The sequence below is a fragment of the Melozone crissalis genome, unplaced genomic scaffold (genome assembly GCF_028551555.1).
Source record: "Melozone crissalis strain CALT ecotype California unplaced genomic scaffold, PUWL_Pcris_2 ptg000023l_1, whole genome shotgun sequence".
NCBI lineage: Eukaryota > Metazoa > Chordata > Aves > Passeriformes > Passerellidae > Melozone > Melozone crissalis.
In genome coordinates, this window is record NW_026535801.1 from 35,128,917 (window position 1) to 35,142,681 (window position 13,765).

The 13,765-nt window shown below is 44.1% G+C and overlaps 1 protein-coding gene across 1 annotated transcript; it reads right to left on the reverse strand.

Annotated features, from left to right (window-relative positions):
* Window positions 1-161: 161 nt before the first annotated feature.
* Window positions 162-12,292, reverse strand: MCM6 (minichromosome maintenance complex component 6). The gene is made up of 17 exons (XM_054278120.1): window positions 12,180-12,292; window positions 11,165-11,311; window positions 10,489-10,599; window positions 9,799-10,048; window positions 8,980-9,145; window positions 8,755-8,900; window positions 7,685-7,835; window positions 7,140-7,281; window positions 6,726-6,867; window positions 6,481-6,588; window positions 5,772-5,927; window positions 4,603-4,731; window positions 3,590-3,751; window positions 2,393-2,528; window positions 1,965-2,132; window positions 911-1,050; window positions 162-275 (listed from the first exon to the last, which is right to left on the reverse strand). The coding sequence occupies exons 1-17, from the start codon at window positions 12,290-12,292 to the stop codon at window positions 162-164; spliced, it is 2,481 nt and encodes an 826-aa protein (XP_054134095.1).
* Window positions 12,293-13,765: the final 1,473 nt, after the last annotated feature.

The following is a 13,765-nucleotide window of genomic DNA, read 5'->3' on the forward strand; positions in this document are numbered from 1 at the left end:
TTCTAGGTGTGCTCAGTGTAAATGAGAAATCACACATTACTGACCACACTCTGGCACAGTCATAGGAATTTAAGCAATTAGCCACACAGCAAGCCCTGCAAGAAAAGAATGCATTTTCCAACTTGTAACCAGTGAGCTCTACAATGGTTAGAGCTCAGCCCTCAGTCCTCCAGCAGATAGTTGGGGTTGACAACCAGGTATGGATCATCATCAAAAGTCTCCTCTTCTCTGGATCCTCTCAGTCCTGACTGGGACAGTTCGATCAGAATGTGGTCCTGCAACACACACAAGAGCTGTGTTAAAACAAGGACAGAGAGGTTTGTTTGTACTCTTTGAAAGGCATTTTTTATATTGGTAGGACCTCTTATTAATTACTTAACCCTTTAAATTGTGAACTCCCTCTAAAGATTCTTAAAAACAGCATTTGGGGAAATCACTTCTATGTTGTATCCTTTCTGGGATCTTTCCAGCCTAATGCTTTCCACTGTAATGGTGCTGTGTCTTTAAAAGTGAAAAGTAGTTTATTTTGTCATTCTTTTTCCTCCGAAATGGCCTCGTACCCCTCTGACTTTAAGCTATCCATTGAATACAAGTGTTAATTGTATTTTTGCATCCTAATGTATAATTGCTGTAGAAAAACAGAAGAATATCACACTTCTATAGTGACACAGTATAGCACTTGGAACTTTTACTTATACACATCTCTAATTTATTTCAGTGGTTTTTCCTGTAATTACTGCAGCAGGTGTTAAACAAAGAAGACATTTATACTGCATCAATCAATGGAAGAACAAAACAGACTTCTCCAAACAGGAATGTATTCTATTAAAAAGGAAACATTTTAATATATAAGTTACAACCCTATACAAGTCAAAACCCTTTTTCACTACCCACTTATCTCTATACATACATAATGTGTAAGTCGGTGAATGACTCTCTCTATGATCTTCTTTTTATTAATTAGTTCTTCTTCAGACTCAATTTCAGATTCAATTTCCTTTAGATACCAATTAATAAGTTCACTCCTCTTTAGTGCTGCATCGTCCTCTTCTGCAGAGAAAATAATTTGCATGAACACAGCAGCAGTAAACTACCACTCAAACCATAGGAGAAAAGGATTTACACATTAACATTCACAATGCTGAAGAGAGAAACATACTTTTAACAATGTTTAGGAAAGGTCAGACTTAAGGGATTTTTTTCTTAAAGCACCATATTTTGCACAGGAGGGTGCTGTGTCATGGTTTAAGTGGAGATAATTGAGAATGGAAGCTTTCAGTTCTATGCTTTCAAGCGGCTTCCAAATCCCATCAGCCTTCAGCTTCAAGAAAAAACTAGTCACAAGGACTAACACACCTTTCATCTAAGTAAGGGCTAAAGAAAAAGCACTGTCACACAAAGCCAGGAGTCATCCTTCTTACATGCACTCAGCATTTGAACAGACACTTTAATCTCCACACCCTTCCAAAAGCTTTGTAGCTTTAGTATCTGCCATGAGACAACCACTGCATTTCACTGCAGGAGTAGCCTCATGGCAACTGAAATATCTTAGCTTCTGAAGAACTAATCCAGCTACGTAAGACAGGCTGTGGTTGTTGGCATGCATTAAAGCTTTTGCTCCAGTTTTCACTGCTACAGACTCTTCTAGCTTGGTTACACCATTGTGCACTGCAAATCCTCTTCTGGCTCATTGCTACCATGAGCCTCTTCTGGCTCTCCTCTGCTGACATGCTGCTCAGCTCCATATATTTTGATAAATGACTACAGTAACAGAGCTAGAAACTCCAGGAAGTCCTATTTCCATCACCAGATGTAGTACTGTCATATGAGCATAGGTCTACACCTGACCTGACAAGTTTGTTGTCTCAACAGGAGTGAAAATCCCATGTACAACAGCAAGAGATGCAGTAACAATTGCTCCCTGAAGTCAGGGTCTGCCCTCTTTGCAATAAAGAAATTCTTACCTTCCTCTGCTTTCCTGAGGTGCAGCACCAGGAGATTCGAAATGCGTCGGTACTCAGAGAAGCCCAGCCTGAGAGAAGCTTTGGGTGCAGCATCCTTGCTCACATCCTCAGAATGGCCATTGATCCCATTCACAAGGCCATTGACCCCAGCTGGAGCTTCTGCCTCACCTGTTTGGACACATGCCTGTGTTTAAAGCTGTATCTAAAACATCTTTTTGCTATTTAATACTCTGAGCCACTGAAAAGCCTTTACTGACCAACCACGTGAGTTGCTGAAAGAGGCTGAAGAAGCAAGAGAGTTAAGAACAGGAGCCCAGATTTCTAGAGCTCATTAGATGGGAAACTGAAGAGAAGCACATGCTCAGTCAAGGTAAGCTGTAAAGACTGGAAGGACTTTCCTCTTTGAAAAATTTCTCTAAGTAATTTACCATTGACTCCATCTTGGTCCTCTTGATCCTCCATTTGCTGGTCATCATCTTGGTCTAAATTGACATCAGGAGTCTCAACTCTAATGATGGACTTATTTAAAAGCCTGAAAGCTTCCTTCACATGTTTTGGGTGAACCTGAGGAAGATTTGAAAAAAAACATATATTAAATAGGCACAGGGGTGCTTCTAGTTTTCAAACAGCTCCAGAGACTCATCTCTGACTCTGACAAAGGGATTTTCTACACATCTCAGTTGATTAATCCTAAGCAGTAAATACTCTGCAAGTTAAATTATATCCCACTACAAGTACTCCAAGGTCATGCAGGGTTATGGAGGGAAAAGCAGCCTGATTAATCTTTCAGGATTTAGCAATCATGTGGAGTTGGTAAAATTTTTGCTAAGCCAAAAACATTTGGGAGAAAGATCAGTGGAGCAAGAAACATGAAAGAAATGGGTCTGAACAGAGACAATATGAAAGAAAGAGAGATGTAATTAATGATACTCTCCTCCAGAACTGAAAAGCAAAAACTGGAAAAATCATCTGTAGCCGAGCCATAACCTAAAAGCTATCTGTTTCTTTATAAGCTGAATTTAATTTAAAAGAATCCAAAGAGTGCCCTTACATAACCAGTGAGCAGGGTTCCATCCCTGCATGTGTCACATAGCCTTTAATCAACATTTCAAAAAGCCTGCTGGGTTTGAAAGCAAGGACTAGAGGGGCAGTAATCACACTACAGTTAACAGCCAGAGCAAAGTGCTTTTCAGGAGTGGCTGATGTGAGCAGGAGCTCAGATAACACTGCAGCTACTCTTGGGGAGGTCAGATACTTCGGTGAACTTTGGCTTTTCAGATTGCAAATGGAAGAGAGACAAGAGATTACAAACTGAAAGATCAGGAAAGAAACTTCCAACAGTCCTGGTGACAGTAGGTGGTGACTGTCATGATTTGATGGGTAAGAGGCTGAGTGCTGACACAGCTGTGATACAAAATCATGCAAGCTCTCAGTTTGGACCAGCTGACGTAAGTTTTACAAGTCATCCTTAAAAACAGTGTTTCTGGTATACAGACTCTGAGCATGACCATGACTCGAGCTCTTCTCCTCACCCACAGGACTACATGCAATGTCACAAACAGCAAATGCACAACTCCCAGCCAATTCCAGGACCATTTCCCCAGACATCCATCACTCCCTGGTACCTCATCACAGCAGTGCATGCGGGCCATGGCCTCAGAGAGGCGGATCATGCTCTCCAGCTGCCTCACTGTGATCCTCCAGGACGACTTGGCCACTCCGGAGCCGTCGCGCTGCCGCAGCCGCTTGTACTGCTCCACTATGAAGTCCTCAGACTCCTTGGATATCTGTGGGCCATCAAACAGAGTGCCAGGAGTTCCAGTGCTCAGAGTGTTAAAGCTTTTTCTTCTTGCATTAGATTGGCAGTGTACAGCCCTCGCTGTACTGGCTGCTGCTTTTATCTGAAATATTCCATGCTATACACATACTCTATGGAAGTATAATGGCAATCACATTATGCTGAAATTATGTTGTAATAATGATTAAACCTATCAATGACAATGACATTACAGTAAGTACATAGCTGCATTAATTATTTTACAGCAGATTTTTTAATAATTTCTCTCTTCTACTGACTTGTTTCCAGACATAATTCATGTCTGTCCCCACTAGATTGTTGTTTATAGACCTATGAAAAATCTAACACACAGCTTCCAAACTGCTACTTGGATAGACCCAAAAAAAACCTGTAGTTAGACCAGTTTCCCATGTTCTGTATTTTACAAAAAGCAAAGAAATAGAGGCACAATACCCTTTTAAAATAAAGACACAAACTGATTATGTACTAAGTCAATAAACTACAAAAAACTCTGCAGCAGCCATGCTGAATAACCCATACCTGTGAAGTATGAGAAGGCCATGAAGTCATCCCTCAATTGTTCTAGACAAAGGTTAAGGACTGCCATGGACTATAACAGCCTCAGGTGGGCTGACTGGGTTTCTGGAGTTTAGGAGCACCGGGTTCCAAAATACACTCTGTTTCTAGGTAATAACCTGAGTTTATGGCTCCTTCCTTGAGAAAACACTACCCCAAGTGTCTTGGTGCTTGCTGGATAAAAGCCTACTGCAGAGTGACTGTTCCTTTGGACCTCCTCAGACAAAACAACTGTTCCACAGTTCACTTAAAAATTAAAATTACCTTTGGTTTAAACTGCCTTGCAAACAGTAGATATCTTCTGATATCATCCAAGGAATAGACACGGTCAACAGACTCCTCCACTCTGGAGTGCAGATCCACGATGCGCCGGGCAATGGCGTAATCGATCACCTGGGACACGGGGGCTGCGTCAGCATCGTGTGCACAGCACCAGCCAAAGAGTGAAACAACACTGCTATTCTTCCTTCCCATTCCCCCTGTTCCCTAGTGATCCTCGTGGCACAGCTACCCTTTCCAGTAGCCAAACTCTCTGCCAGGAGGTCCAGGAGAATGCCCTGGGGGTTTTAATACAAGGAAACACAGCAGAGGAGGGATAAAAGGCAGTTTTAGGACTTATAACCTCTTCTGGGAACTCTCCTGGGTTACAAGTTAGCCAGAGAACAGGCAGAAAGCAGCACTTTGCAGCGTGGGAACTTCCTTCCTTTTCAGCCTGCTCGGTCTCTCTCACCAGTCCCTTCTCAATTAGATAATCACTCTGAGCAGAACAGTGGCTGAACCAACATTAATCTCTGGATCTCATGCATTCCCAAGGCAAATACCACATAGACAGGTGGCAGCAGTCTCAGCCTTCGTGACCAGCCATTTGTAAAAATGACTAATGGTGTTAAGTTTGCAGGTCAAACCATTACAGGATGAAAAGGCAGTATCCTTGTATTCAGCAGTGTATGTTCAAATTTGTACTGCCGGCTTTTAGCTGCACAGAGAGAGCAGAAAAGCAGGAGCAAGACACTCTCATGAGATTTGCTTCAGTCAAAATTGCAGAGGGCCACCAAGATGGTCAGAGGGCAGGAGAACATGAGGTATGAAAGGCTAGAAGAGCAAGGTCTGTTCAGCTTGAAAGGAAAGCAACTGCTTTACCAGTCAGCATAGATGTGATGAAGCCAAATAGTCCTTGGATAAGAGGCAACCCATATGAACTGAACCATGAGAAATTCTGATTAGATATAGAAGTTATTCTTTTTTTAACACATGAGAGTTGTCACACATTGCAGGGGCCTGCAGAGACTGCAGAATCCCCATCCTTGGAGATACACAAAACTCACCAGGTCAAGTCTTGGCAAACTGCTCTCAATGATCTGAGTGCAAGGTTAGATTAGAGACCTCCAGGGATCTTTTCAGACACAAACTATTCTATAATTCCTTAAAATTACCTCATTACACTCATCCACGAGGATGAAGAAGAGATCAAAGCGGGACATGATGGGAGCTGACAGGTTGATATTTTGTTTCAGTGACTTGGATCTGTCATAGCGGCCACCAACTGGGTTTGCTGCAGCCAAAATGGAGGTCCTGGCATTCAGAGTAGCCTGACAATGGGAAAAAATAAATTTAAAAAATCTGTACCTGTGACCGCTTCCTAAAACAACTCATGGCAACCCAAATGGGTTAATATAACACCTTTTAGGTGGAGTCCAATGCAGGTATTACAGCAATCACCCCTCAAAAGCACCCAAACTCCACCAACAAGCCTTTTCTAACCAGGTCTCTGCCCCAAGACACAGCCTGATAATCAATATTGAAACATTGCCAGAATCCTGCCAATAATACTGAAACAAGCTCTTGAAATTGCTTTCCACAAAATCCTGTTTTTCTACAAACACACATTATGCTGTAACCTTTTTTGGGGTTACTAGGCTTTTCCCATTTCCCATTTCTTGTTCATTACTATTTAACTCTCAATAACATTTCTGACCTTCTTTGGGTATGTGCCACAAAAACTTTGCAACAAGTGATCTCTGTCCTGCCACAATGAGGCAGCTGCAGAGGTGACATGAAGATCTGGCAGGTGAAGCAACATCAGTACACATAACAAACAGACAGGTGATGCTACAGACTACACAGAGGAGTAGTGCAAGCTACCTTCACTCCAGCTTTAGTAATGGATATTGTCTGCTGTTCCATGGCCTCATGAATGGCTACTTGATCCCGCACCTCCATCTTGTCAAATTCATCAATGCAACAAACACCCTGCAGCAGAAAAATGAAAATAAGCGACCCAGAATCAGTCACTTATGAAAAAAGCATCACTGAAACAATTCAGGGCTCTCTGTCATCAATCAAACTCATTTTAGGGATGCAGGAACCTCTCCCCTTCCAAGACTCACGTTATCTGCCAGCATCAGTGCTCCAGCCTCAATGACAAATTCGTGGGATTCCTCATCCTTCACCACGGCTGCCGTCAGACCCGCAGCGCTGGAGGCTTTGCCACTGGTGTACACAGCACGGGGACTGAACTCATCCACGTGCCTGTGGAAAAGAGGAATAAAATTTCCACTATTTCATCTATCTCTGATATTTTTAAATGTGTAATTAATCTGTATTTTTAATAGTCGACATCCTTTGAAAATATTTGGCAATGTCTACGTTGAGTTTGTTTTAGCCCTGGTTAAATACTTCACTCACATCCACACAATCTCTGAGAAATATTTTCAAATATTTTACTTCCCTTTCCTACAATTAACACAGAAAAAGGCACAGTGCACATTGGACAATAGTTAAAGGCTGGGTTTTAATCTTACTTTAGGAACTGACTCTTGGCTGTACTTGGATCACCAACAACACAGACATTGATGTCCCCACGCAGTGAAGTGCCTTCTGAAGTGGTCTTGGGAACTCCTCCAAAGAGCATCAGCAGGACCCCACGTTTTACTTCATCATTACCTGCCCCAGAAAAGACATTAAACTAAACATCCAAATAAAAACCACCACATTTTTCCTATTTTAAAAAAAGCTTCATACCACTAGCATTTTACAGTATTTGGACACTTCTGCTCAGAATTCACCTATTTGCTAAGCATCCACTAAAACCTGTAGGGTTCAGTAGCAAAACACCTGACATCAAACCCAACCTTTTAGATTGGGCTTGCAGGTCTTAATGATTAAACACCACAAATACTCAAAAAATAGATTTTCCTCTTCTAGCACAACCAGTGCTGAGGGGGAAAGTCTGTGGTAGCTGGCACAGGGCTTTCAACCTTTCCCAAATATAGAGACAGCAAAAGGAATTAATTAATATTTACATAAGTGAAATCTTCCCTCTCCAAGGCCACAAATGGATTCTTACCATGGATAGTGGGGAAGAGGCTGGTGCACAGATTATGGTAAAGGTTCTTATCTTGGCTCATTTCAAAAACCTTTTCCCACTCTTTCACAGACATTTGGTTTTTAATGCTTTCTGCAGTCTGTTCTTCATCTCGGAGCTCTTTTCCACCAAACTAAAAGAAGGAAATAAAACAGCATTAAAAGTAGTAACAGAGTCACTAATGAATGTGAGCAGTGCAGACAGGTCAAAAAACTTGCTCTAAAATCTAGATGGGAGGAATACATTCTGAAAAGCTGCCCTTAGGCTGAGTAACCTCATTACCTTATACCTTTAAAAACCAATATCCAATTTCCTAGCAGGCAAAATCAATGGTGTAACTTAAGTTAGTGAGAAGATCCCAACTCAGTTGCTTGCACAGAGATTAAAAAAAGAGTAAAACCAGTATGACTTCCTTTGACTAAAACTGTCTTTGTAAGCATTCTTACATTAACTGGAACTTTCAATTGTCTTTGTAAATAAACATTCTTACATTAAATGAAACTTGATGCTCTGAAATGGGGGCCAGAAACTTCCAGTCCCAGAACATACTAGATGCTCTTTTTATCCTATGTGATGGTGATGCAGTTAGAAGAATGACAGATTACAGTACCACACCATGCCAAAACCCAGATGCAGTTAGTATTAGTCACATTGCAGTAACATCCCAAGATGTCACTTGATAAACCAGAGGGAACAAAAAGGATCCCTGTCTTTCCTGTGACAAAATGCAGCAATAGGATTTCCTGGAAGAAAAGGAAATGCTGCAGAAATGGATGAAAGCTGAATGGAAATACATGTGCCAGTTAGCTGTTTAGAACAAACTGTAACACAGGCAAATAATCATTTCTGTGAAAAATGCTACGAGCAACAAAGACATGAAAATAACTTTGCTATGTAGATTCAATGAGAATATAAAGACAGTCAAGCCAACACAGAAAGGTGGCACACACACACACTTAAAGCTTTACCCATTCCTGCTCCCGAATTTGAGGGAAAACCATACAGAACAGAAATCACCAACACCATTCAATCTCCTGCCTGTGCAGACTCACCCGTGGGTTTGTGGGTGCCACATAACAAGCCAGAAAGACGAGTTTGTAGGAGAGCTCCCGGACGCCGAGGGCGCGCAGCCCCCGGATGCCTTCGGTTTCGTATCCCTCTGTCCCCGTCACCCGCGAGCCGGTTTCTGCACGCAACCCTGCCAGGGAAACGGGAGTCAGGACAGCAGCTCCAGGCACGGGAAGGACACATCACAGAGGTTGTGAGTAGCAGCAAACCTGGTGTGGCGAGCTGGGACACGTCAGGCACGACGATCAGGGAGCCGGTGAAGTCACATTTGTCACCCGCCTGGGCGGACTCCACGGCCTCTGCGCGCAGGATCACCTCCAGGCTGCGCGGGATGCTGCCGCGCGGCAGCTCCCCCTGCGTCTCCTGGATGCGCACCTGGCACGAGAGAAACTTCAACACTGAGCACCTCACCAGGGCTGAAACTGCTCCCAAAGCTACACTGCTAAACAGCATCTGACTGCTGCTATCCATGTCAATCCCTCTCACACTACAACACACAATCAAAAATCCTCTCGCTAATCAGCATCTAAGGAGCCTCGGAGCAGCTTAGAGGATGCACAAGGGCCACAGTGACAATTCTGAAAGGTAACCTGAAAATTTCAGTTAATGTGGCTGACATCAAATACAGTTGTGGGATGTGAAGTGCTGAGAATTTGTGAGAGTAAAACAACCTGTAAGAGCAAGACACTGCACATACCCATAAGCACCTCTTTTCATACTTGTATAAAGCACCTACACCTGGTGTGCTGGCAACATGAGACTAACTCTGGCTTGAATATGTGGGGTTTCAGTGGCTTACTTAGACAATAAATGACACACAAAAAACTAATAATTTTTTGTTCTTAAACCTAAGTCTTCCAGAGATAGGAAGAAACCTTTTGCATAAATTGCACTGCCTTTTCCTTAGGTTTTTTCTTGACATTGACAGAACAATTACCCATCTTCAATGCATAGAAGTACAAATAACACCTTCCAATTACCACAGGAACATTACTGGATGTCATCACCCCCCAGCATCACCCCTGTACCTTTTGGAAATCAACAAATCTTGATTTGTTTGTGTCCAGCAGGAATCTCCTTCTGTTGGCACAGACTGGGTTTCTGCAGATGTTTGGCTGGGTGTATTTGAACTGCTGCTCCACATCTTTGATCACTGTCTGGCAGTCGAGGCACAGGAAGGTTCCACTGACCAGCTCGGGATGGACGGGGTGGGTACGAACCACCTGCCCACTGATGCGCAGCAGGGAGCCAATCTTTGCTGAAGTCAGTTCTCGAATTCTGTTTAAAGCAGAAATTCACAAGGATTAAATTACAGTGTCACTCTGACTAAACAACTGCTGTAACAAACAAAAGAAACAAACTTACTACAATATATTTTCATTTTATGATTTTACGAAAACTTTTAGATTAATACTAAAGGTCAAACGAATGCAAAAGTTAAATCACTGGTACTTCAAAAGCAACACACATTAAATTTTCTTTTAACTAGAGAAGTTAAACTTGTTTGCGAAACATGATGAATTTAAGTATCTCAGTGTGATTTACAAATGAAAAACTGTGTCAAAAAATGTCCTGCACAAGATCAGGAAACTTTGTTACAACTGTACGGGCCAAATGCACATTTCACACTACATAACCAAAACATTTTCAGCATGCTTTGACACATTTTGCCCTGGTAGTGAAACAGCACAAGTTTCTGGAATTAAGAATCATCTTACTTGTGTCTGGTAGGCAGCTCCTGGAATGCAACATAAAAATCCTTGTTTGCAGGAACATTTCCGTGGTCTCTGGCAAAAGCCTTTGTTGCTCGACACAGGTAAGGATAAACCCTGAAATATGGGGAAAAAAGTTCAAATGTTAAGAGAAGCTATCAAAATGCCTTCTCTGCTTTAGATTACATTAAAGGCTTGTAACAGATTTCCAGGTTGACTTTTAATCCTATGTTGTATAACCCAAAAAAACCACTCTAAATATGCTAACTGTGAGATCACTACATAATAATGTTATTTATGCTATTGTTTGAAAATACTTTTCAAAGTCTCATTTTATGACATTTTTATCCTTATGTTAAGAAATGTATCCTCAAAATCAGTGACCAACTCAATAAAATATCATCAGAGCATGAAATTTTAGAGTTTCTTCTGTATTCTCATACTGACCACCTACTTCTTTACCACAATAAATGCAATTATCTGGTTAACTCATGGTTTCCAGAGAGGAATCCACTGAAAAATGTTTTAGCCAGTTAAAAAATAAAGTCTTAACTATTAGAGTTTTCAGGATGCAGAAAGAAGATAAGCCTCTTATTTTTTTACATAAAAGCAAGACATTATGGGCCTGAGACTCCAGCAGAGCTCAGCTTTACCTGAAAAAAAAACCCACTTTACATTTTACCTGTAAAATTCCTCCTGAATAGTGGTAGACAGCTGCTGATTGAACTGCTCCAAATCCGCAAAGCTGACGATCAGTGTGTTCCGCTCTGGCCGGATCAGTTCCTCAGCATCTCGCAGGTACTTGACCTCCCCATCGCTGTTCTGGAACCTGAAAGTGATTCAGGAAAATGCTTCACAATCACACACCAGGCAGCAACTGAATACTTCTGAGTTCAGGAGAAAAGACAGAGGAAAGGATCACTCACATTCAGCATCCCACAGTCCCTTGCAAAGCCCTTTTCCAACAGAATTTCTTTTTCCACCCCCTTGCTACATCTGCTCTATTTACACTCTAGCACAGATACACCAGATTTACTTTCATACAGCAGTAGAGTTGTCCCAGCATCAGAAAAAATTTATCTAAGGTTTAACAATGACTCTGCACCAGCAAACAAGATTTTGTTTTCAAATCCGGGTGATGTTAATGATTTCCTTATTTGATGCGGATGGGCCCCTCAGGAAGCAAAACACAGGGAGCCAGATGTATAAATGTCTAACACCCAGGCCGTGGAACGTGTTCTTACCACAGCTGTGACAAAACTCTGTTAAAATGGACCAAATGCACCTTAAAAAAATCATATAATTATAGAACGGTTTGGTTTTTAAGAAGGGATTTTAAGATCATCTCGCTTCAATCCCCTGCCATGGCAGGGACACCTTCCACTAGACAAGGCTGCCCAAAGCCACATCCAACCTCAGACACTTCCAGGACATCCCAGATTCTCTGGGCAGCGTTTCGGCGGAAACTCTCCGAGAAGGGTTTTGCCTATCAAGAGAGAACCAGGCTGCCTTCCTACAGGTTCCTCCCGGCAGGGCCTGAGACCACAGCCGAGCTTTTCCAGCGGAACGCCAAGGGCAGGAGGCACCAAGCCCTGACAGGATCTCGCCAAATGGCGGCCCCTCCGTGAGGCGCTGCCGGCCCGCCACCCGCTGCCGACCCCGTCCGCCCGCCGCCAGGCCCGGCCCCCGGCACTCACTCCTCTAGGAAGTCCAAGAACAACTTTTGGCACTTCTCGGCCACCTCATCGCGGACCTGCTGGTGCTGCGGCGCCGCGCCCGCGCCCCCCACGGCCGCCACTGCCAGATCCATCCCGATCGCTGCCGCTGCCCCGGCCCGGCCCCACAGCAGTTCGCGCCACGCCGCGTACCACGTGGGCCGCGCGCCCGCCGCGCCGGCCAATCGGCGGCCGCTGCGCCGCAGAGCCCCGCCCGCCGCGGCCGTTTTCGCGCCAAAGCCGAGGGGCGGGCAGGGCTGAGGGCGGGCTCTGAGGAGGCGGCCGGGGCAGCACCGGGCACCAGTCCCGCCCCAGCCCCGCCCCGAGCTGCGCCGTCAGGGACAGAGAACGGGGCCGGTCCTGGGCTTGTCAGCAACCTGCTCAATGCTGCGGACCGCCTCGAGCTGTGCCAGAGGAGCACAAAATTTCCCATTGAGAAACAGAGCATAGAATGCTAAGAGGTTGTAAGGGACCTTAAAGATCATCTAGTCCCAACCCACCTCCCACTCGACCGCGGAGCTCAGGGCCTTATATCCAACCTGGTCTTGAACCCTGTCAGGGATGGGGAATCCACAACCCCCCTGAGCAACCTCTCCCACTGTCTCATCATGCTCACAGTGAAGAATTTCTTTCTAGTATCACACTTTCCCAATGTGTGTCCATTCCCTTTGTCCTCTCACTACAGTTGACAAAAAGTCTTCCCTGTAGCCTCTTAAAATACTGGAAGGTTGCTATGAGTTCTCCACACAACCTTTTCTCCAGGCTAAACATCCCCAATTTTCTCAGCCTGTCTTTGCAGGTGAGGAGCTCCATTCCTTATCAACTTTATGGCCCTCTTGCAGACTTGCTCCAACAGTTTCATGTCCTTCTTATGCTGGAGATGCCAGAACCATAGGCCTGGAGGTGTCAGCTGTGGGCAGCTTCAGCACAGCAGCTGCAGTGAAGCTTCCACACAACACTGCTTTCCCCACAAAGAAATCAGCTGTGATAGCTGGAGTTGAAATTACTGTGGTGTGCCCAGGGCACCGCTGAGAATGCCCAAGCCAGGGAATCCCCACAATGTGAGCAGGAGGCACTTGGGCAGCTGCTCACAGAGGAGATCCACGCCATGGAGCATCTCCAGCTTCTGAAGAACTGGCCCAAGTGGAAGGGGTGTAAACTACACCAGGTGTGAGTCTGGACACAGTCTGGACACTTGGCTCCTCATTGGCACCACTGCAGGATGGTTGACAGCAACATTTGCCAAGCGGTGCCATGGCTGACAGCCATTCCCGAACGGCAGCTGCTGGCACACGGTGCCTGCCAGCAGGAACCACTTCAACATCTATGAAAAATTGCTTACAATTGCTCTGCCACCTGCAAAGTCATTAATCTCTGCCTAAACTGGGAATTTTGCTGTAATTATAGCAGTTAAGGGCTCTTTCTCAGTTTTGAAACCCTTTCAGAAGTGCCACCAGCAGCAGCCTCCCACCGCAGTGTTTGTTCGTGTCACAGTGCACTTGCCATATAAAAAACAGAGACTTAACTGCAAAATAGTAAGTGAGAGATTGTAGAACTAACGTGGTAAT